This window comes from Chelmon rostratus, chromosome 23 (genome assembly GCF_017976325.1).
Source record: "Chelmon rostratus isolate fCheRos1 chromosome 23, fCheRos1.pri, whole genome shotgun sequence".
In the NCBI taxonomy this organism is placed as follows: Eukaryota; Metazoa; Chordata; class Actinopteri; order Chaetodontiformes; family Chaetodontidae; genus Chelmon; species Chelmon rostratus.
This window is the reverse complement of record NC_055680.1, coordinates 10,798,336-10,822,713: the sequence shown is the minus strand read 5'-3', so window position 1 is coordinate 10,822,713 and position 24,378 is coordinate 10,798,336. Positions and strand designations below refer to the sequence as shown.

The following is a 24,378-nucleotide window of genomic DNA, read 5'->3' as shown; positions in this document are numbered from 1 at the left end:
AATAAAATTTGAAGAAAAAAAAAAAGAAGGAACCAAAAGCAGCAGTAGATTTTGTCTTTTCTTCATGGCATCTTTTTGTTTTTACAGCCAACAAAAAAAACCCAAACACTGTCACCATCCTTCTGTGCATACTGTCAGTCAGTTTATTTTTTATAAATCAGGAAGATATGATTTGTTATGTAACAGCCTGTACAACGCAACATACAGAAAACAAAAAAAAGAAAATACAAATTAAATTGTACAAAGCAGCACTGGGCCATAAATAACCCATATAATAATAATCTTCACATTTTTGATTGGAAGTTTTTCCTTTGCCAAACCCCGAAGATCTTCCATCAGTCAGATCACAGCTGCTCTTAGAAGGTGACTGAGCTTCGTTAATTGTATTGAGTTTGACTCATCAAAACTGTGCCTTGGGGGAAAAAAAAAAAAAAAGTCGGGGTTTTCATGTTCTGTAGCAGGTTTTATCAAATTGGCAACAGGATTGAGAACGGTGAGAAAGAAAGAAAGCGCTTTGGAAAGCTGTTCACATACAATCAACCATTAGGCGGATGTTTTGGATCAAATAAAACCCATGTATAAACATTTGACAAAAGTAAATCTGTGATGTTAGTTGAAATAAAAGAGCCCTAATTAATGACATTCACATGTAAACACCAGCGTAGGTCGTGGGATGCAGACCACTTGTCCTCCTGCTGACCTTAAAACTCCTCGTTGTCGGCTCCGGAGGTCCTGCCAGGTAAACAGAGTCAGACATGACGGATGGCTGGATCGGAGTGGAAGCGTGAGTGGCTCTACAGTAAACGATGTGGGGAAGCGAGACAGTGGGAGTGATGTGGAAAAAACCACTTAAACCTTTTGGTTTCAGTCCATTTAACCATGTCACAAAAAAAAAAAAAAAAAGTCAGTTCGGGAAATTTCTTGCTGAGTTTGGCAGGTGAAAAGATTGACTTTCGCACTCAATCCTCTCATCTGCCTCTCGGCAGGAAAGCAAATCCGCGTTTCCCTTTTTCCTCTATCAAAACCTACCAAGTCTAGAGGTAAATATGTATATTTTTAAAGATCTCATGATGGATCTTCTTGGCTGTAACACAAGCTGTAAGTTCCAGAGCATATTTTGCTATTCGTTAGCTTGACACGCAATTTTTAGCTTCCAAAAAAGATGTGGGATTTTTTTTATTTTCCCAGACATCCATTTTACTGTCACACCTTCCAGTTTCTTCCACAGTTTAAAGCCGGCAAATGTTTTCCATTTGCCAAGGCCGGACAGAAGCGGTGCTGGGCCGGAACAGAAACGCAAACAGGACTGACAAAGTATCCGGACTGCTAATGGTGAGACACGCAGAGGACAGCAACGTACAGTACATGTGTAAACATTTTTTCTTCCTCCAGTTTTAAAATCTTCCCCCCACCCCAAAAGAAGTCACAATCACAAGACACTCTTGGGTTCATTCTCAGATTCAAGTGTCTGTTTTTTGTTTTTTCCTATTTTTTTTTTTTTGAAAACATTGGTCACTCTATTTTATCGTTTCGTCTTTTTGACCCACGTCTTCAGTCTTTTTAGGTGACAGTCCGTTAACGTGCAGGTTGGCAGGGGACAGCTCCTCCCAAAATAAAAACACTGACCAGAGATGAGTACGTGTTAAAATAAGTACCAAAAGAAAGAAGAAAAAATAGCTGTTTGTGAGGGTGGAAGAAAATATGTAAGAAAGAACGAGAACAAAAAGGTGGCAAAAAAAAAAAAAACGCTAAAAGTAGCGAATGAACTAACGTGTCATGAGAAGTTAGTTTAAAAATCGCCCACAAGTGTCCGAAACATAAAGTGCAGGCAGTGTCTGTCCTTTGAAACCGCCGTAGCCCCCGGCCGTTAAAAGAGTCCAAGAGCAAACAACCAAAAAAAAATCCAACAAAATAAACAAAACAAATCAATAATGCTGAATTGTCAACAATCCACAGTAGGAACAGCTGGATTCCAGAGGAGTCTCTCGCTCAAGGCAGGGGTTGGATTTGGTTGTCAGTTTATTAAAAGTACGAGGGGCGCCACACAGACCCTCCCCGCTTCCACCCGAATGCCTCCCCCGTCGCTCCAATCACTCCACCCGGATGAGCAGTCCGTAGAGGAGCGTGCCGCCCTGCTCCTTAGTGATCCATTCGATCTCTGAGTTGCTGAACCGCGGGTCCAGGGGCTCGCTGTTGCCAAGCGTCTGGGGGCCCACCTTGTAGGAGCCGGGACGCACGCACACCTGGAATCCCACCTGAGCCTGGTGGCAGCGGTGAGAGCGAGGGTCCTGAAATCTGCATGAGGGAGGAGGAGTATCAGTTAGTGTTTGCTCTCCACTACAGGTTGTCCAAAGGCAAAAATGTGCATAAAAAAAACAAGCAGAACTAATGTATGAGTGATTTTCTGGACCAGGTGGACTTACTGCACTTTGGGGGCAAAGATCTCCATGCCGGAGTAGCGCATAGTGGGGGAGAGCCGCACTCTGGGAACCTCCCTGCCGGGGGCGCTGTTCTCCTCTGGCTCGCTGTAGCCATTTGGCCCCTCCGCCTTCACCGGGGACACTGAGAAGATGGACGACGTCCCTGCGGCAACAAAACGACGTTTACAGTTCAGGCAACTGAACGCTCTTAGTTTTAGAAGCTTAAGCTTCACAAGTGGAGAATTTCAGCGGACGAACACTTTTCCAAAACAGCTCTGGACTCAATGAGGGAGCTCAGTCGCTGATTTACCAGGCAGCAGCTGGCTGTGGTCCAGCGTGCGTCGCAGGGCTCCTACACTGGTTCCGTGGTACGCGATGTGCCACTTCTTCAGTGCATTGGAAACCTCACAGTGGGGCTTGATCCTGCACAGAGAGGACACGATCACTTGCAGACGCACGAAGCCTGTACAGATCCCTTGACGCCATATTTTGTGTTAATGTCCCTTTTGTTTTATATTGTATGAATAAATAAATTAGCTTCGCATATTGGCTTTGAGTTTTAAAGTCAGAAATTATGCTCACGTAATGTCTTTCTCTCCAAGCATCATCTAGAACTCATTACCTCCTACAGTCCGTGGTGAAATTAAAGGTGTATCCAACCATATTTATAACCTTTCACCCTGGTACTGAGTGAAAGTACACCGCTGTTGTTCATGACATGTACCTTCTCAAAACTCATAACCTCACACTGATTCGTTCAATAGCTCACTGCTCTATCATGCATGTGACTGTGAGATCATCCTCTCACCTGAGGGCAAAGCGGCACCACCCAAAGGGCAGGGCGTAGTCCCGGGGCGGCTCTCCTCTCTTGTAATAAGCCTCGTCACCTCGAAGCTTGTGGCAGGACTCACAGTAGCACAGGTTGTACTTGGCGTCTTCATTAAAATAACCATCTGACAGAGGAGACAGACGGGGAATGTCACATGATTTTAGAGACAGAGCCGGTGGCGGGAGGGCTGGAATGAGACTCACCTGGTAACGTGAGCAGGTCCTTGAAGCGTGAGCACAGCGCCTGGTACTCACAGGTTTTGTTGGGGTTGACCTCTGGAGGGGGCGTCCAGCACACACTCTCTTTGATTCCTGTCAAAACGCAGCGACAAAAAGTCAAAACCGAGCCGAGCGGATGAAATGAAGAGAGGAACAAACAATGAGCACCGGCTTCCTACCGTCAACCATGTCCGCCTTCTCCATGTCGCCCTGACAACGGGTCTCACCGCTCTCTCCACCCACCGCTGGCACGTTGTTTGTTACTATAGTAACCTGCCATAACAACACAACGATTATTAGCATATCTTGGGGTTCAGTACATACTGATGTTGTGCTGAAATCATTATTGATTAGTTGTTCACCAGAAAATGAACTGCCAGGACAGATCATTGATTAATCGCTTAAGTCATTTATCAAACAAAAACATATGCTGGTTCCCGTGTCTTGAAGATTTATGGTTTTTCTCTGCTTCATTTGATTCTTAAATTGAATATTTCTGAATGTTGGACTGTTGATCAAACAGAACAAGTAATGTGAAGATGTTATTTGGGGTTCTAGAAAATTGCAATGTGCATTTTTTTTTCCATTTTCATCTTATTAACCTGTCAATTGAAAAATAAATAATGTATTGCTCCTGTTTGTTTTGCTCTAATGACCCTGACTGACTGGAGGGTTGGGGTGAAATTTGCTATATCTTTATTAAAGAAGTCACACTGTTTCTTAACTTAACACATTCCAAACACGATACTGAAACTAGACCTGAGTGCGAATTGAATTTATTTTGTTTAGCCCCTGAGATCATATTCTTATAAAATTGACATTGTGATGGAGAAAAATAGGAGGATTTTGTTGTAGGGAAACAAAGTTGACTCATGACACATTAGGAAACCAGAGTGGAACAGGACAAAGTGACTGTGGTGGAGTACGTATGTGTCTGTAGCACTGACCTGCTCACACTGGCCGTAGAGGTCGATGAAGGGGAAGCAGGGCGAAGGGATGTCCTGCGCCGCCGCACCCTGGTCCATGCCGTTGACGTACAGGTGGAGACAGCTGTTGGCGTCCACCAGCAGACCCAACACCGTCCCCTCCGGACAAGTGTCCAGATTAGGACCATAGTTCTCACATATCTGAAGAAAAAAATGATTAGCACGAAGACAGGTTTGAACAGGACAGAAAAGAAAAATGAGCCAAGAGATCACAGTGAAAGAAGGGAAAATGCAAGAAAGGAGAGCGGGAAGAAAAATGAGAAGAGATCAATCAATCAGTCAATGAGGCTGATGTCAGCGAGACACACTCAAGACAAAAATCAATTTTCAGTTTTCTCTAATCAGTTTTAAGCGTGTGTGTTTACCTTCAGGGAGTTGTGGAAGACGGAGTCTCTCTGCAGCAGCCAGGCGGAGCGTTTCAGACAACACGCTGTGGAGGGGAAGTTGAGCCGGTCGGGGGAGTGACCGATCACCCCCAACGACAGCGACGACGTCCACGACGGGTTCAGGCGATCGATCTGAAACTGGTGACCAAGAAAGAAAGAGAGGCTGGAGGTATATTACCAAGAAAATAAAAGCAACCTTTTACACATTTAACAAAGGAAATGAACCTGAATCGTAGCCACCTGGACCACATATAGACGCCAAAATGTACTGAAAAGGTACCTGGAACAGCTGCTGGCGAGCCAGCGGCTGGGCGGTGACCAGAAGGCCCTGGTTGTAGCTGGAGACTCTGGCTGCAGTCAGGTTCTGGTTGGACAACTGGATGTTTTTGCCATGGTTTTCCAGGAACGCCATGACGGTGGGCACCAGCGCGCACGGCTCCGTCTCAACCTGGAGGCGACAAGAGGTGACGCGATGAGTCTCACTTTCAGGCTCTTTAAACTGCCGGCACTCTCCGCTCTCTAGGCTCCTACCTCTCTGACGGGGGTGCTGTCCTCCTCTCCTTCGCTGCAGCTGTCTGAGGAGAGCGAGGGCGCCTTGACGCTTTCCATGTCCTCCATCAACGAAGAGCTCACGATGGACGCCGCTGTTATCCGCCCGTACAGGTCCAAAACTGCATACACATTCTGCAATGGGCCACATAGAGGTGCTGGATGGCAGCGTGGGACCAAGTAGCTGTGTACTGCAGATGTGTGTGTGTGTGTGTGTGTATGTACCTTGGCCACTGCAGTCGCTGCAGGTCCCATGTCCTCTCCGTCGATAAAGATGTGCATGGTGTCGTCACTGCACCTCTTCACACCCACACGGTTCCCAACCTGTGAGGATCAATCAATTAAAAGCAATAATGAGGCCTGGCAGCGGAGATTTGTTTTTAATCAAGAAGAGCAAACATCTACTGAGAAAATTAACAACCTGTTACTAATTGAATTGTGTTAAATCGACTTTAAGCAACCGCAGAATGTCATAACTCCTTCTACTATCGACTGTGGGAGAAAATAAGAATGAAATATTCAGGATTCAGGTACGTGTGCATGTGTTTTTCTTACCTTAAGGTAAATATTAAATAATGGCTTTGTGCTGCTAATCTACCACATTTCTCCGTGTGCAATGTTAAATATGAATGCATTCATAGGTGTGGACTGTGAGTGATCCCACTGTGGCTGCTTCTTATTTGCACTGCAGTTTTGTATCTTTCATATGACCTCTAACCCGATCTAACTGTGTCTAAGCAATCTGCAACATTTTGAGCTGACTGTAAATCTGAGGGGTAGCCCTGACGAGCTGCCGGACTCGGAGCGAAGCGATTTTCCTCACGGAGCGGGGAGGTGCAGCTTACCGTCAGCCGGTCCAGTGAGCAGCAGTAGTTCTGGCGCTGCAGCACACCGTTGCGACGGACCTCGGAGCCGCAGAGCAGCCAGGTGACCTTGGTGCGGAGCTGCGGGAGGGAGGGGGAGAGACCTGACAGCGGGCAGGATGGCAGCTCGGGGGGTGCCAGCGTGGTCAGACCGATATGCAGCGAACCGCACCACTGCTCATCCACCTCATCAATCCTCACCTGCAGAGGGCAGACACAGAGGAATCAGGAAAGAGCAAAAACAAGTGGTAGCAGCTAGTGGAGGGAAAACATGAACCATTTCTATTGAAGCAAATTCTATTTCGAGCATATGCAGATGCTTCTGTTTAAGAGGTTAATGTGCACATTATTTCACAAATGACAAGGGAGGAGGGCAGCTTTGCTTTCAGAGCACTTCTTCGAGCCCTTCATTTACCTCAAACAGCTCGTCTGCTTTGAGTTCCTTCGCACTGAACACGATGCCGTGAGCGTAACCTCCAACTCTGACGGCCTGGCAGCCCTCACCGAGCAGCACCACGTTCTTGCCGTGTTTGCTGTGGAGCCGATGGGCAACGCCTGCTACTACACACACACAGAAACACACTAATTAATACACGGGATCATGACTATTTAACGCTTGCTAATTTCCACATCAGGAGATGACACACAAATATGATGAAGGGATCATTTAATTGCAAATATTAAAGCACTTTTCAAGGAGTATTTTCAAATTCAGCCTTGAAATCATCATGGTTAAAATGAATTATCTTCCCTGACCTGGTGAGTGGATGGGGAAGCTCTTCTCAGTGATGTTGCTGGTACAGAGGCTGTTGTCCAGCGGGCCTGAGGAGCTGGTGATGGACACCTGGACACACTGGCCATACAGGTCGATCACAGCATACACCTCTGAGAGTCAGAGAGAGACACAAATGAGGTACTGGGTCATCAAAAGAAAACATGCACTCCTAACTCAAGCCAGTGGTCAACCATATCTGTGCCGCAGCCAAGTCCTGATTTCACATTTCTGACGTCTATTAACTGCTCCTTTACCTGGAGGCAGACCGGAGCAGGCGACACCTTGGTCCACGCCGTTGATGTAATAGTGGAGGTCGCCGCTGGCTGAGCGCATCATGCCAATCCGCGAGCCTGTGGTCAGGGAGTCCAGGTCACAACCGTAGTTGTTGCGCATCGTGTTGCCATCCTGCATGATGGCCGTTCCACTGTGGGAAAATTAAGCCAGAAAAAAAAAGATTCTGAGTTGAGGAATTTCTTTTTTCACAGTACTTTAAACTTTTTCCAATCGTCAAACAAAAAAATACACTTATAAAAGAGGTTGAGAACATCGAGTACATCATCATAACAGCTTGGTGCAAGTTATAAAAACTCAGTAAAGTGCACAAATATACAGTTATACATCTTCTACCTGAGCATCCAGGTGTCATAGTCGATATCAGTCATCGTGTTGGGAAACTCGAGCTCGTCTGGCCTGATGGCCGTCACTCCTGGACACACAGGAAGTCAGCGGTGACCATTCGTGAAATACATTCAAATATGTGCGAAATGCTGTAGAAGAGACAAACCTGCTTCTATTGAACCCGACCAGCGGTCCACCATCTTCTGAATAATGATTTCAAACAGCTCTCCATCTCGAAGGCACCTAGAAGGAGGCGACAAGTTTAAATCCTGAGGCAGATCCATGACGACACGGATGACACAGTCACTGAACGCTGCTTAATCTTTGCTGTAAGCTCACAGGAGAACTCAGTGTTACAGGTTTCAATATTTATTCAGAACCTTGCCTACACTGCCGCATGTAAATACCATGTCAAGCTGCTCATTACCTGTTTGTATCTGGTGACTACTTGAACAGATACTAATAACAATGACTGGTTGTGGTTGGTTTTAACAAAGCATGCCTTAAATATATCCTACTTACTCAGTGTAGTGCTCAAAAATGTCTAAAGACATACTTCTGTGACGAAAAGCTTAAAACACTCTGCGCTCTGCTGGGTTGTTGTCAACCTGCCCCACAAATGAGCTTTAATTAAAAGACAACTGAAATTGCCTCCTTACCTTCTGTCACCTTCTGCAGGTAATTTGGAATTAACATTGACGCACGGATAGCAGAAGCTGCTCGTTTATTAGAACAAGTCACTGCATAAGCTGAGACTTGCACCAGCTGTTAGGTTGTGAGACTACCGATCCGCTTGGAATGAAAATCTAAATGTGGGGCGAAATGTGTCGCTCACAGCGTGCTCGCTGTCTTGAGCAGACATTAGTCGCAATGTCTATGATCCGTAGATGGATATGAGTCACTAAAGGTTCTTAGTCGTTCGTTTCATCACCTGTTGGAAATGACAATGGCGTCGTTGAACTCGCTGCGGCAGTTCTGACGCAGGGCAGTGCGCCCCCCGTTGGTGATGACGGCGTTGGTGCCGTGTAGCTGGTGGAAACGCAGGTCGTTGGTTGTGCTGGCCCCACCTACTGAGCAGGGGCTCCCGGGGGACATGGCCGTGGGGCCCTCCGAGCTGTCCTCTGGGAGAGGGGGAAGGTCCACTGAGGCAGAGGAGGGGAGACAGATAGGAGTTCACATATTTTGAAGCAGAATCCCAGTTATTTTAGCCTAACTGTTCCACTTCCTCCCTCTCTCACCCATGTCGTCCATGATGGTGGCCTGAGCAGCCTGGCCATAGAGGTCCACCACGGCATAGACACTGGGAGGGACGTTCCAGGCTGCTGGGCCCTGAGCCACACCGTTTACAAAGAAGTGGAGGCTGCCATCTTCTTTCCGCACTACGCCTACTGTGTCGCCAGCCTGCAAGACGGGAAAAAGGGGTTTAAAAAGGGATTACTGCAAAGGAGTAGGTCAGCTGAGTGATAAAAAGGAAATATCACTCACCTTGAGCCGGTCCAGGTTGTGTCCATACTCGTCCAGGATTGTTGTTCCGTTGTGCATTACGCCATTCCCCGTCATCATCCACGTCCCTGGAAAACAATAACGCAGCAAAAAAAAAAAAAAAGTTTTTTTTTCCTGTTTGAAACTTTTCCAAACTTACAGAGAAATGTAGCAGTAACACAATTTCCACATCACCCAACACTCATCAGTATCTCAGCGTTTTTATATTTTCACCTGAGCGCAGGTTGGTCATGGTGGAGGGCAGCTGCAGGTATGCAGGGTTGTGCGTTGTGACGCCGATTTCGATGGAGCCCGCCCACTTGTCCACCATTTTGTCGATGCGAACCTGGAACACCTCATTGGAGCGCAGCGGCCGGCTGCTCAGGACCACGCCGTGGTTGAAGTCATCAGTCGCGCTGTGGAAGCAGCGTTGTTGACTTATGAGTGTACCGCTGTTTTAATCTTTAAAGTGCGCGTGTAGGCCGTTTCTACACATTCCTCCATTGCAAATGCTGTTTTTGACACAAATTAAATGATACAGCCTACACTAAAAACATCTGGATGCCACATGTTTTGCCAGCTGTATGCATTACATAATAAACTTCATGAGAGAGTTTTTTAGCTGTTTATTGCTGGAATTTAACCTTGGGGATAAGAGGTGGACTCACTGTGGCCGCAGCGCCGTCCTGCCGTCGCTGATGATGGCGGCCTTCTGGCCACAGTTGGTGTGGAAGAGCAGCCGGTCGGGCCCCTCTGTGTCTGGGGTGAGGGAGAGAGCTGGCCTGGGCCGGCCGACATCTGGCGATAGAGCCCTCATGATGGCGTTGTTGCGTCTGAGGCGGTCACTGTGGTTGTGGTTGTGGACTATGGTGACTTTGACGGCCATGCCGTAGAGGTCGACCACGCCGTAGACCACGCCGGGGGTCTGGGCTGCCGCAACACCTGGGGAAAGACACCAAGTGGTCATGAGCCAAGACTTCCATCAGCAAGCAGTCTCAGTAACAGTATTTCTTGTTTTTCTAAGAATTGATTGTGCGTATTGTCCGCGCTGATGCTGCTAACAGTCTCAGTTTGTGGCCAAAAGTCATGAACTCTTTTTATTTACCTATAAAAAACAAAAAGATATGTTCATGTTCCACTTGGTTTCATCTTTCTGCTCTCAGCTGATTGGCTGGGTGTTCCTCAATCACTCATTTACAACCATCACCATCAAACCACTGCGGCCATCCGCCTCCAGCCCGCCCTCCTTTCCCCTCACGAGCCGTCTCACCTTGGTCGATGCCATTGATGTAGAAATGGAGCGCTCCGCTGGCTTTGCGCATCAACCCAATGTGATCTCCCTCCTACACGTGGAGGAGAGGAGGTGATACAGATTATACAAAAACCAAACACACACACATGCACATGCACGGCTGGTGGCAGAGCGAAATGTGTGCGTGTGTCGTCACAAACCTGAAGTTCATCAAGGCTGAATTCACAGTATTCCCTGCGGGTTCCTTTCCCGTTGGTCAGAATCCCACAGCCACTCATCATGATTGTACCTGATATAAACGGCCAGAATGATGTAATTAACACGACAACTCCTGTTTTATTTAGTGCCATTTCGACTCTTTGTGTGTGTGCGTGTGTGTTACCTGAGCGCAGATTGGTCATAGTTGCAGGATAGTCCAGATTGTTGGGATTGTGTGTGGTCACGCCAATCTCTATTGAGCCTGACCACTTGTCCACTAGCTTATCAATGCGGATCTGAAAGTAAGACAGAAATACATTCAAACATCTCTGGTACTGACAATGCAGAGATCATCTCTGTTCCACCTCAAGCACACAGTGATGACTATCACCAGACGTTCAGACGTGAAGTACAGAAATTTCTGAAATTTGTGTTTGCCTGCCTTAGAAATTAAACATGTTTGAGGTTTGAACTCCATTATTCATATATGAACAAGCATCCCAGCACTGAGTTGTGTGGTTGTAAACACCTCAAACATCTCGTTGTGTCGGAGCGGCCGGTTGGTCATCACCACGCCGTTATTGAACTCGTCCAGCGGTCTCCTCCGCTCCGCCGTCTTGTTGTTGTTGCTCAGTTTGATCAGCGTGCCACATTTCTCGTGGAAGAGCAGCGCGTCGTTGGTGGTCATCCCACCCGTCACCACCCCCAGCCCAACCCCTCCGTTACCCGCTGGACTGTTATTAGTATTTCCACCATCTCCGGCACCGCCAGCTCCTCCTCCTCCACCTCCTGCTGTTGTCCCTGTTCCACTGTCGCTGTTGACAGCACCCCCTCCACTGCTGCTGCTGCTGCTGCTGCTGTTCCCCCTGTCATTTCTGGACGAGGAGTCAGTTCCGGCATTTCCTCCTCCCCCTCCGCCGCCTGCTCCTCCTCCGCCTCCACCATCTTCCCCTCCGCCCTCATCCTCAGAGCGATAGAAAGATACTATTGCGTTGTTGAACACGTCAAAGAGTTGGTGCTCAGTTAGAACTGAAGAGAGAGAGAGAAGAAGATGTCAATACTGGTCATGTTGCACAACGTCCATCAACTGATCTGAGGAGGATTTTCTTACCCGTGTCAGGCTCCAGGCTGTTGGGGAACTTGTCTGGTCTGCTGTGACTGCAGCTAAGCTCAGGCACTGACGGACAGGAGAGTGACAGGGATGCAACGTGTGAGAACAAATCCCAGAATGCAGCTTGGTAAAAAAGAACCACGTTTATTTAAAAAAAACCCTACCTTCATCTCCATTCATCATTCCATTCATTGCTGCCACATTCATCAGTGCCGTGATCCCCGCATCCTCCCGAACGCCGCACACCACCACTTCTTCCTCCTCTTCATCCTCCTCCTCCACGTCCTCCCGCTCTATTGTCTCTTTCTCCGTGGAGGGCGGCGGCGGCTCGCAGCTCACCACCGTCACTTGAGTGCATTTGCCGTACAGGTCCACCACCGCCCAGAGCTTGGGCGGCAAGCCGCTCGCGGCTGCACCGCAGTCCTGCCCGTTGACCCAGAGGTGGAGCTCCCCGCGGGAGCTGCGCTGAATGCCCACCCGGTCGCCCTCGGCTAGCTGGTCAAGGTCTCGGCCGTACTCCTCCAGGACTGAGCGGCCGTCGCGCAGCACCGAGCAGCCTGACACGATCCAGGAGCCGCCCTTAAGGCCTGTGGCGCTGCTGGGGAAGTCCAGCGCGGCGGGGTCCAGTGCCGTGACGCCAATCTCAATGGAGCCGCTCCACGAATTCACCTGAGGGAAAAGACTTACTGAATACTTACACTATCAAGACATACAAATAAAGACACATCATGGCATGCACAAGCTATCTCAACACTCCATTTTTACTATAATGAGAGTTTTATATAGATACTATGAAAAATTCACTGGCAACTACAATAACAGATCCAGAAAGAAAAAGCAGCATCGAAACAGTTGTCAGCAGCTGTTACTCTGAGACTCAGTGTGGACGCGTCGAAGCTGTGATGTTCAAAGAGTGAAGCACTGTGCTAAAAACTGCAGGTAGATATCTATGGAAAACAAAGTGTGCCTTGTTGTATGATCCATCTTGTTATTTTTAGTCACTCTGTCAGTGAAGAACGTGGCTCAGGGAGCGCTCCTTTGAAAATGAAACAGGACAGTGTGAACACAGCCACACGAAGGAAACAAACTGAGCTATGTGCCGGCAAAAAGTAGCAGCAATGATTGCATGTCTGGCAGTACGCAACAATCCCCGTTATTAACGTCAAATAGCGTGTGAAAAAAATTAACCCAGGGTCAAACAAATTAATTTCTCATTACCGGTGCTCTCCTTAAAGAACCAGCCAATGGCACGTACCATCACACACTACTGTAGCACCAGCAGCCAACTTCCAAGATGAGACGTTAAAATCATATTGATGCAGAAAGGTAGCAGAGTGCACATCCTGTGCTATATTTAGACCAGGTCCAGGAGAACAGATCAGAGAAAAAAATACAGTAATACATCTTGCTGGCTTCATGGTCAACTAATCCCACAAAAAACAAATGTCATTTTGCAAGTGTTGAACATTTTGTTTAATGAGCTGACCATGAAATCAGAAGACTGTAATCAGTTCCCTTTGTCAGTCCAACTAAGTTTTGGAAGCTTTTATCCACTCTCCATTTTTTCCTTTCCTACTTTCTGGAATCGAGAAAATCTGTGGAGACCTTTGTGTCACTCAACTAAAGGTGGAGTGATTTAGAAATCCTGCCTGACTCTGCCAGGTGACAGCCGTAGCTAACGCTCCCACCTCCCTGATCATGTTTCTTCTTTCTACTGTATGATAACAGAAACAAACTCTCACGGAAACACAGACGTCTGTGTGGCTCAGTTGCGATGATCAAACCTGTGCACACAAAGCAAACAATATTTAAGCAAGCAGATTTCACCTCCACGATCTTGCTTTCCACGGAAGGTTTAAGGCATGAAAAACAAAACAAGTGTTTCACTGTGAAACTCCTTTTGTCTTTGCATGACATTGGAATCATATCGCGTAACATGCAGCCCAAGACTTCCATTTCTTCCCACACAGACGAAACTCAGCGTAAGCTCACAATAATGCGATACTCTATTGATCTCCAGGGCTGAGTTCTATTTTTTCCACGGGTTTTGCCTCCATGATGTCGATGACAGAGTGCAGTGTCAGCTATCGAGCGGAGTCGGTGCAGCTGGTGGAGATTTGGGGGTCCTGTTTAGAGACACTTCAGCCCAGCAGATGCTTGCCGACACACAGGGGCACGAACCCACATCATCCCACTGAGGAGTGACCTCCTGGCTCGCTGCACTCCACCTGACCCGCTGCCCCCCGGAGAACGACATCCAACAAAAGCCATGCAGGTTGTTCCACAAGAAAAAGGCGATCGAGTCAAAAGTATTCCGACACTTTAAGGTGAATCATCAACCGCTCTCCTCTTCCCTTTTCCCCGCCTGGTACGCCACGGGACAGTAGCGTAAGTTGGCAGAAATCCACCCCAGTGAAGTGACCTTGAGCATAACACTGAAGTCCTACCAGCTCCCGGGATGTTTTTCTGCAGCTCACCTCCGCACCAAGGAAAAAAACAAAAGAAGAATTCTTCTGAGATCAATATCATTTAAAAAACACTGTCCTGTTTGCCTCCACTCCTTCGTCTGCTCCCATGGTGTCCTCCTCAGCTGTGTGGCAGGTGCTATGTAAGGCAGTGTGCTACGAAAGCCCGGGTATCTAGGTTAACAGATTTAGAAGTAACTCAGTCTGACCGGGTCGCTGTGTGGAGGAGACAGACATCGCCTTCCCTTGCTCATTCACTTACGTAACAGCCAGCCTGTGGGTGTCTGCCTTTCAGTCTCTCTCTGTCTCTCTCTCTGTGTTCAAAAGACCAATAACTGCAGGATATAGCCATACATGCCGAGTACGGCCACTAGACAGCTTTTGAAAAGAATGAAAAATTAATTGCATCAAAAGCAGGGGACTGAGGAGCACTGCTAAGACGATACAGAGAGGGAAAAGCTTCTCATCTCACATACCACACACACACACACACACACACACACACACACACAGACGAAATGTGACAGCTGAACTCTGTATTGGCGAGACGTGGACAACATTTTTGAATAAATTAACATTTCAACAGGAAGGTTTTACTACCATTTAAAATATTGATATGATGACAAAACTGGATTTTTACACTTTACCTACAATGTATATTTCTAAGTTGTATAACAATTATAAAAAATAAGTTAGACTTTCTGTACTGATACCTTTATTCTATTGCTAATTTGAAATAATTTGCACTAACATATTCATAGAATATCCTCCTCAAGTAGCTTATTTTGTCTGAACACGAGTTCCAAACCCAAAAATATTCGGTTCACTATCACGATAGAAAAAAGCAGCAAATCCTCACAAATGCAAAGCTAGAGCTGCAGAATGTTTGACATTAATGCTTGAAAAATGACTTATCAAAATTGTCGCAGATCACAATCAACATTTGCAAGTCACATGCACTATATATGAGATGTACGTTACAAAGCCGGATCATTCCTCGATACCACAGCTTTAAATACAAACCCTAAACCACTGACAGCACCCTCCCAGTCTGAGTAAACTGTTTGTCCAATAAATAACTTCCTCTGCTCGTTCTCTTGCGCTCATTTTCTAACATCCCACTGTAGCTTAGTGGATGTCAGTAGACGAGGATGGGGCGGTCATGCCAATCTGGGTGCTCTGGGATGGAAAAGTATTGATTCTCAACCAGGCAATGCATGTCATGACTGAGCATCAGGCTGTTTATGAGAGCTCTTATCAGGCTGAGAGCGCCATAAGGGACAGATAATCATTTGCATACAGTAAGGTGCTATTGAACCACATTAGCTTTTACTGGCCTTTGAGCATCACGGTAGATTTTCTGAATAACTGTGTCTTGGCCGGACACGCTGCTGTTCAGAGGGTGCATGCTGCATGTGGCACAGTTGGCATTGGCACAGGCTTCAGAGCTGCAATGTTGTTGACAAACCCAGCAGGGTTGCAAGCTGCAGAGGCGATTACAACAGACAAGCACTCCTATGCTGATAACAGCCAGAATGTAAACACTGTGCACAGGCATTGATATGATACGAGAGAGACCTGTGTCACAAGAGCACATAGCACAGGCCATAAACAAGCACTCATGTTAAAGTCATATGAAAGCTGCAGATTCAAGGAAATGGGGGAACTATGGATGAAAGAATTTGTTCTTTAATCGCGAACTATATTCAAACTAAACAACTTCATGCAGCACAGCAGAGTTAAGAGGGTGAGATCCTCAAGGACAGCAAGCTATTAAATCTTGGTTTGAACAGAAGAAGTAGTATCAAGAGTGAGCAACCTGCATCTTGGTCAGATGTTGCCAGTTGCTGGCGAAAAATAATAAATACAAACTGGTGTAAAAAGGAACTCCTAAAACAATGCATGTACGAAGTACAGGGTACTTGTAATGAAAACATTTTCACTGGCGAGGCAGAAGAGACCTTTCCCAAGTGACGGATCTAAATAGAGCTTCTCTGCATTGTTTGCAGAGATGAGGCCATCATCATATCTGATCTGGATAAACCAAAGGACAATATGAACATAAAGTTAGCAGAGCAACGAATATGTACTCCTTTTGATTCCCCATAGGGTGTTGATTTTTTTTTTTTAAAGAAAATATCTAATTGTTGGGAACAAAAAGTGACAAAATAATAAATGACACTGGACGAGTGACTGTTCACAGACACCAGTCTTTAATGAGTTATACGGTTTGGTGGTCAGCCTCCTCATGCATTACAGTAACACTGCTAGAATATGCTTTGTATGGTTTGGATCAAGTGTGTGAATAGTGAAGGAGACCTTTTAACTGTGCATATCATTACTGACAGTAGTAGCAGATAGCAGTACCTTACTGTACGCACTGTGTCTATTTAGGTTCACACATAGCCTTGGAGTCACTATGATAGCCCAGCCTGGTATGAGCACTGCAGTATAATTAGCCATCGGCTCAGACAGACAGAGGCTGGCAGGCACCTACAACTGTCACCGACTCAAACTAAACAGAGCTACGTTAACCAGCTTAGTTGAGCTCCTATAGTGCACTAAACAACAGTAACCCCTTGTCAACACACGACAGACCCCCAAATAGCTAGCCCCGGCTAGCATGAGCTCACGCCGCTTGCTACTGCTAACGGCTCATTAGCATGGCTAACTGACGGTACCAAGGCAACACAAGCAGGTTATCGTTAGCTTAGAGATGAGTTAAACAAATCTATACAGAGGATTGTGTTTAATCAGTCCACCAGTCCCGGATAAATCTCTGACCGTGTATTTAATTCGCCCCTGAACACCTGCATCAACCGTGGCCGCTGTCAAGCAGTGTGAACCGCCCAGCACAGCAGAAGCCCCTCACTGCGGACAGAGACTGACCACCGGCCCGTCCCACCAGCGCTGCTCCCGCATACTCGCTGCTCTCACTCCCGCTAAGGAGAAGCAGCAGCGGTGGGCCTGTTGTTGTTTACCTTCTTGTCAATGCGGACGGTGAAGACATCCCGGTCCCTCAGCGGCTCCTTACTAAGCACCAGCCCATGGTTGAACTCCTGGACTGGCTGGTTGCGCCGGGCGGTTCTGTTCGAGTTAGACAGGCCGATCAGCTTTCCGCTCCGCGGATGCAGCTCCGCCGCCATCTTCAGTGGGCGGCCAGTATTCACGACAGTCGGGCTTTACGACAGTAACGTTATGGCAGCCGGTAGATTTCTGCAATCAATACGACTGAACCGCACCGCGCCCATATCTGTAATTCATAAAATGACTCAGTTTTAAGCTTGATATTTGATTATAAATTGGTTTTAACATGATTTGGACACTAAATTTAACTTAAGCTACATATAATTTGAAGCCTTCATATTTTATTTTAGGCCTGATTCAAATCTATGTTTTCATTTTTGGCTTTAGTCTAAGTAATGTTGCATCCACTGAATGTGAAGTCTGTTTAAGGTGAATAGTTTTGATTTCAATGTGTGAACATTTTAAGAAGAATGAACTGAATCTACTTGCAAAACCTCTCTAGTGTATGAAGGGCCTAAAGCCCTAACAGGTTTAATTTATTTTTATTTATTTCATTTTACTTACTAATTTGTGTTAATTAAGAAAGACATTCACCCCTACTTAACTGATATTGATACCATGGAAAAAGTTTTGGATCATGTTTTGTTTAGTTAAACATAAATATGTCGTCAAAATGTATTATTCATATAATGCCATAAACGTTTTTGCTTGAATTTTGAACAATAAGAAGGAGAAAAATCAAGATTAATTATAAACATCCTATTATAATTTTAAATACATTACACACAGATACACAAATTACCCTGATGAACTTTAAATACACAGGCATCTATCAAAAAGCATTCCTCAAAATCTTACTAAAAACACAGCAAAACAGTTCTATAAAATTATATCCTACTTTAGAGATGGTAAGCAAATATTTTGGATTTTACATGAATCTAGTGGTGTTTTACTGTTTGGATGACATGACTCCAACATTATCTTTAACCATCCACTAGAGGGCGCAAAACCCCATGTGTTAAATCTCTGCCTCATTCATACCCCACTCAGTATCTATCATTAGCGTTTAATTGCAGTGTTTAAATCTAAGCAGTATTGGCCTTTATTTTGCCTTGAATGCAGCAGTAAAATTCACATTCATGGACAACCATATTAAGGAAAATCATATTTTATTCCAAAACATCCTGTAGCACATACCAAGGTCACAGCAGTACTCACATTTCTCAGATTAATCAGCATATTCTGTTCAAATGGGGCTAATGTGAGAGATATTTATCGTAAAACATATTCATATTTTATTGTAAATTCTCCACATTTTAGAGGTTAATAGATACAAATACCACATTTGACCATTAGTAGCCCGATAGGAAAGTTTATGGTTATGCTCCATAGAAGCTGTCTAATGATTTTGTAGACAATTTTCCTTTTTGCATATTGTATTTTTTTATGTCATCTGGACCCAAAGGAGTCCACTGCAACTATGTAGTCCGCACATTGTATTTGCATGCTTTCATGGTCTATGCAGGGCAGCTGTGAGAGGAGATTGATGTGTGTTTGTGGGCTAAATCCAGGTCCAAATCCTTCCCTTGGATCTGGATCTTCTTCAGACAGCCTGTCAAGAACTGGGAGCCGGCGTTGTCCTCACCCTCACCTGAAAAGTGAAAGCGGAAGAGGAATACACAAGGTTGTATCGCGCCACCATGTGCAAATCAATGCTTTTATGTTGACTGTAATATAGGACCTTCAATGGACATTGTATCACTGTTTAATCTCACCTAGGAGACCTCCAACGGCAAGACGGCCCTCTCCCCATGTGGTTAAAAATCCAGGGTGGCTCCCTGTACCGATTGTTGACACAGTGGTCAGAACGTCATCTTCATCTTCAAACACATGCAGTGAATCAGTCCGAAAAGTTACCACCAGTCTCTTGACTGTGTCTTTCATGCTGATTTTTTCTTGCCCGAAAGTGAGTGTGACCTCCTGCAAATTCAAGACCGAGACAGAACTTTACATAACTCTGAAGTCACAGTGGTCTCCAATCTGTGTGTGTCTGTTTGTGTGCATTAAGCAAATCTTGATGTACGCTATGAAATCACCCTTGGTTCTACTATGCAAGGAATTATTGGCAAATGCAGTCTGACTGCATGCCTGATTTACTTGCATACCTTTGTATTATTATTGGCCACTAGAGCGAACATCAGCTCTTGCCCAGGAGCCTTGATGCTCAAAATGGTTCCATCCATCTTACTGAAATCTCCCCACAGTTCAGCCTTGACCCCATGATCTGCATCAATAGGGAAAACTGCAGAGGACAAAAGAATAACTCACAAAATGAATAGAAGTTCTGCTGGAGTGCGAAGCACCTCCATTTATTCCATTAACATGTCACAAATGATTACAGCAATCTATTAATAAAAGGATATTTCCTAAAAGAATGCATGATCCAGACCTGTAATTCTGTGAAGGAGTGTTAGCACGTGCCCATATCTTGTATAATTGAGCAGAATGTTCCCACCTGAGGTGTTGAAAATGGCAAATCCGGTGCCAGGGAAGTAGCTGCCAGGTTGCACGTTTTCATAGCAGGGCCAAAGCTCCTCCGCCTCTGTCTCCCAGGGGACGCTGAGGTTTAGCCAGTTGCCTTTCCGCACACAGCCGTCCATCTGTGGCTGAAACTACAGCAAAGGAGGCAGCAATGAATTTAGGGGACACAGTCCTGTTTCAGGGTGCTTAAGCGGAGAAATCCACTCCCAAACCCCCTGTTGCACCTTACTGGTGCAAAACAAACTGTAATTTATAAGCCCGTTTTATGGTAGCATGTTTTATGACCAAGGATAGCTGACCGAATGTTGACACTAATGTAGGAGAGGTATTTCTGGCACAAAGCTGCAGCTACATCGCAGTGTGATAAATTTTCAATTTTTAAACCGCCAACAGAAATGTAATTTTTCTGGTCTTGTTAATGTTTCTGGTGTCCCACTGGATGAGCAACAGAAGCTTCTTTTTAGACTCATAATATTGTGCTGACATCCAAAACAGGAGAGGCAGAGATGCTGACTAAAGCCTCAGTAAACCAAAATGCAATCCAGCCACCAGACACTTTTTGCTTTTAAATGTTAAAAGGTAAAATATTAGTACCCTTTTTCTGAGCTTCACACAGTTGTCATGGTGATGGATCTGTTGATGTGACATGCAACCTCACTAACTATTATGATTTCACCCTTAATGCCTTTAATACGCACAAAACGACTTCTGGAATCAATTGAACAAGAAAAATCAGAGTAAAATTCATGGCAGTGCGGACTAACACACCATACCTCAACAATCATCTTTTCCTTGTCGATCAGGACACCGCCAAGGGCCAGCCGGAGTTCACCTGAAAGGACCTCCTCGGTCTGCTTGGACTGCATCCCCACCACCAGCCCATTGGAGCCATCCACCTCTAGGACCACAAACTTCCCGTGGTTGCTCACCTCCATCTTGGTGGCACCAGGGGCACAAGAAGAATTCAGACTAACAGTTCCTGCGTTGCAACATATGGTCACCAACTTGGAATACGACACACTGCTGTTTCCTGAGATCTGTGCTGTTTCAAGACATGGCCACTTAATTCCTAAAATAATACTGGAAACTCACTGTGTGCCATTTTCCGTCATTGAGTTTGGTGCCGCCTGCCACGCTGATGAGGATGTCTCCTTTGCTGATCTGCATCAGAGGGATGCCGTCTTTTAGGGACAAAACAAACCAGTCCTCGCCGTCTTTGGTGTCTCCGTAGAAAATTGCACCTTCTGGGTCAAATGTCCGAAACTGGAAGGATGATTTAATACTGCAGAGACAGAAGAACAAAACAGAACAGCCACACATTCAAGCGTGTGCAGGCCCACGGAAGGTAAAGACGCAGATTCTCCCCATTTTTGATCACTTTTAGCATTGGAGCAGTGTGACTGACAGAGGATAAAAATCAGAGTAATTTCTAAGGGCCTACAGTTGGAGGCAGACAATATAATGAAAGGCTATTTAATATTCAAGGCCTTTAAAATTAGGGGCCAGGATCAACAGTCTTCCAGTGGGTCCAGAATTCCTACTTGCTTCCACTCATTCCCCCCAGAGTTTACTTTCAAATATACAAGCGCCTCTTTTCCCTCCTTCTGCCCAGGTTTTCAGTGGCTGTGATGCGTTCACGGTGCAGCGGTTCGCTCCTGCTGATGTACCTGCTGATCTCACTGACGTTGACTGTTGTGTGGATCAGTGGCCTCCAGATGTCTCTATCCTGGCCCAGGTAGACGGTAGCTCCGCCTGATACTTGTTTCTGGAAGACACGGTGTCCATCAGGTACTCATTAAACACTAAATCATTCAGATCAGCTATTTTGTTCTGCACAGTTGACCTTCATTTAACCCTGCTCTTGTATTTTGCGGCCAAGGGTTTAATTTCATTCAATTATTAATTGAACTTAAAAACTATTTTAATGTGGGGGATTTTAATTACTGTTAAAGAGGTGAGGTCACTTAAATTCTTAAGTGGTAATGAAGTGCAAAATCAGTGTGGGGTCATTGACAAGAGAGCCATATGGCATCCACCTACAGAGGATCAGTGTGCAGCGGCTATCATGAAAGCTAATGGGAAGAAATCATTCATCACGGTTAAAAAAACAAACAGCTGGTGGCGTATTTGTCCTCCCACAAACTGAGCAAAGTTCTAAGTCTAAACAAATTATATGAGGGCATGCTGAGATAGCCCCTGAGAGCATCCGAACTGTGTACAGTATGACTTGATTTATTATTTTTTTGATGGTGTCATTAAGCTTTTATATGGCTTTTTATCTAGATTGAAAAACAACCTATAAATCATAATTAATACAGAAGTTGTTCAGCAAGAAAAATATTTACGCATCATCACCATCCTCGGAGACAGGTATTTCCAACCGCTTAAGGACTGTGTGACCTTTTCCAAATTTTACAGTGAGCTAACACCAACCAGCAAGAACCGTTCATACTTCTACGGAGATTTACTAAAGCTAAAAAATACACATAGATCATTTATACACCATATTCATATGAGGATTTTCTCTCTTTTTAAACGGTTCCTTTTTACCTTTTAATCTGGCCAGTGGAGGCTCTCAGATGGCGAGTGATGAGAATATTTTAACACTCACACACCCACACACGAGTGCACTATTCATTCCATGCATTATAAAAAGGCATTGCATGTGAACATACCTTATCCCGTCCGTTCCCCTGCCCCTCAACTCCCCAGCCCAGCAGAGTGAGGCTGAAAGTGAGCAGCAGTCCACCTGCCATTGCTTTCCAAAACATGGCCGTCCGTCAGTGCATCCACACACCCAGGCCTCCCAGTGTGTAGTCCCTTGTGCCCTTGGGTGGTCTGCAGACTCCCAGCTAGCCTGAGGTGTCGGTGGTGGGACGAGGGGCAGAGAGACTCTGTGTGGAGCGGAGGTGTGTGCTGGCATGCCATCCTTGGGTCCAGAGGGCAAATATGCCAGGGCCAGTGCAGGTTATTGATCCCCAGGAGGGAGTGCTTCGTGACCGTGTGGTTGTAACTAAGAGGATCTTTGTGGAAATGTAGGTGGGCGAATGACAAAGAATGAGCAGCAGACAAACAGAGCACAGATTAGAAAGTACAGGGTCAGCGGCAGAGAAAAGATGTCACTTAGTGGCTCTTATATCATTAATAATTCCACATTCAGCAAACTTAATTTTTGATTAAGTGCGCTTTTCCCTCAGTCTGTGGATTTCCAGCTTTTGTGATGATTCACGTAGAGTGGACACGACTGCAGGCTGGGTGAACCTTAGCCAGACCACTGATGTGTGTTTACCCATTACACAGGGACCTTGATTCACCACCGCTGGCTGTGACTCAGTGTGTGTGTGCGTGTGTGTGTTGTAGAGTGAATGGCGAGATGAGAGGTGAACTGTGCTTCAAGTCACAAAACTTTTTTTCTCTCTCTTCTGCTGGCTGCATTCATGTGATAGTCTCCCTCCAGGAAGGCTGCAATAACTGGGGAATACTGGGAAAAGCAAAACACAGACAGACAGACACACACACAGACATGAATAATCAATAAACAACCTATTATTCAGCTGTTGACCATTTAAAGTTAATCTGAAATGTCGAGTCACGCCAAAACATATTTTGGCACTGGCCTGATTAGACGCCCCAAGTTCTTTGGAGGTAAAATTTCTTTTTATATAAGGCATGGAAGCTGTATATTATATGCATGAATGATACCACTCTGTTGTGCTGTTACTGGTAGGACCATTTATATCTTCATTTATATCTCCACTCAGGCCACCCCAGGCAAAACACCCCAGGCAAAACGTCTGACACATATCTATTTACTGTCAATGAGCATGTGTCTATTTTTATAGCAGGAAATCTTGATATTGCAGTAGAAAAAGCACAGGTGTAAACAATAACATTAAGGACGGCTGCGTTCCATTTAGCTGGGTACGTTTCATTGTCCTGGTATTGTGCATTTGGCCCATTGTCATAGTTTACTGGGACACCTGAATAGAAAAAAATCATCAATATTATACGTAACATCTGTGCTTTACCTACTACAACCAGTCAAAATGTGAAAAAAACGCCTATTAGGATAAATTAATTTAGTGCTCTGCTATGCTGAAAAACTGCACTGACTGACTTTAAATCACCAACCAGAGGCCATGAATGCACCATTTTGTTACACTCATGGCATCTCAGCGTGAATGTTTTGAGAAACTCGCTAAATGTCTGAAATTCTTTCATTCATATTCAAGTTTGTCAGAAGAAATTTAGCTCTGAGATCGTATTTTGCGAGTGCAAAGTCGAGTGAGTCACCAAAGCCGAACCACTGAGTGTCACTAGTGGGAAAGTGCTCATTCAAGGATGGTATGAAATCAGCTCGTGACTGCGCCAGGAGGAAGCTGTAATCAGCCTCTGGTTTAAATGTCAGGAACAAACTTTCAGGACGAACTGTATTTTAATAGAGAAAACATGAGCGTGAGCTGCGGTTAATGTTACATAAAAGAAAAAGAAAATATGGAATGAATAACCAAAGATACTAAAAAAACATTCACAAGCAGAAACAGGGAAGATATTAAATTAACACCGAGCTACAGCAGTAAACAGCAGTGGACCATGTGTTTAAAAGAAGTGCAAAGAATGTCCTAAATTTGTTCTTTTACCAATTCACCACGTTTAAG

The 24,378-nt window shown here is 45.4% G+C and overlaps 2 protein-coding genes across 4 annotated transcripts; both read right to left on the bottom strand.

The window, feature by feature from the left end:
• Positions 1–123: 123 nt before the first annotated feature.
• neurl4 (neuralized E3 ubiquitin protein ligase 4) lies at positions 124–17,298 on the bottom strand. 3 transcript variants are annotated; one of them, XM_041964566.1, is made up of 29 exons: positions 17,134–17,298; positions 11,852–12,356; positions 11,688–11,753; positions 11,106–11,605; positions 10,761–10,872; positions 10,579–10,667; positions 10,397–10,469; positions 9,795–10,068; positions 9,361–9,542; positions 9,130–9,215; positions 8,883–9,045; positions 8,576–8,786; positions 7,811–7,887; positions 7,654–7,732; positions 7,281–7,450; positions 7,008–7,136; positions 6,667–6,812; positions 6,234–6,452; positions 5,614–5,712; positions 5,371–5,523; positions 5,120–5,287; positions 4,819–4,977; positions 4,415–4,594; positions 3,647–3,740; positions 3,453–3,560; positions 3,229–3,373; positions 2,731–2,843; positions 2,424–2,583; positions 124–2,295 (listed from the first exon to the last, which is right to left on the bottom strand). In XM_041964566.1, the coding sequence occupies exons 1-29, from the start codon at positions 17,296–17,298 to the stop codon at positions 2,091–2,093; spliced, it is 4,830 nt and encodes a 1,609-aa protein (XP_041820500.1). In that variant the 3' UTR covers positions 124–2,090. The 3 variants fall into 3 exon arrangements, with proteins under 3 accessions (XP_041820500.1, XP_041820501.1, XP_041820502.1); XM_041964567.1 differs by having other exon boundaries at positions 6,667–6,809; XM_041964568.1 differs by having other exon boundaries at positions 6,667–6,806.
• A 1,066-nt stretch (positions 17,299–18,364) lies between these two features.
• Positions 18,365–22,532, bottom strand: shbg (sex hormone-binding globulin). The gene is made up of 8 exons (XM_041964663.1): positions 22,396–22,532; positions 21,388–21,485; positions 20,813–21,002; positions 20,494–20,655; positions 19,695–19,851; positions 19,345–19,481; positions 18,955–19,159; positions 18,365–18,830 (listed from the first exon to the last, which is right to left on the bottom strand). The coding sequence occupies exons 1-8, from the start codon at positions 22,489–22,491 to the stop codon at positions 18,697–18,699; spliced, it is 1,179 nt and encodes a 392-aa protein (XP_041820597.1). The 5' UTR covers positions 22,492–22,532; the 3' UTR covers positions 18,365–18,696.
• Between the last annotated feature and the right edge of the window lie 1,846 nt (positions 22,533–24,378).

Coding starts and splice junctions, on each gene's coding strand:
- neurl4 (XM_041964566.1), bottom strand. CDS start 17,298: ATGGCGGCGGAGCTGCATCCGCGGAGCGGAAAGCTGATCGGCCTGTCT. Junction 9,216..9,360: donor CATGACCAACCTGCGCTCAG/GTGAAAATATAA, acceptor ATTGTTTTCCAG/GGACGTGGATGATGACGGGG. Junction 9,046..9,129: donor ACAACCTGGACCGGCTCAAG/GTGAGTGATATT, acceptor CCCGTCTTGCAG/GCTGGCGACACAGTAGGCGT.
- shbg (XM_041964663.1), bottom strand. CDS start 22,491: ATGTTTTGGAAAGCAATGGCAGGTGGACTGCTGCTCACTTTCAGCCTC. Junction 19,482..19,694: donor TGCCATTTTCAACACCTCAG/GTGGGAACATTC, acceptor TGTCCTCTGCAG/TTTTCCCTATTGATGCAGAT. Junction 18,831..18,954: donor TGCCGTTGGAGGTCTCCTAG/GTGAGATTAAAC, acceptor TTCACTTTTCAG/GTGAGGGTGAGGACAACGCC.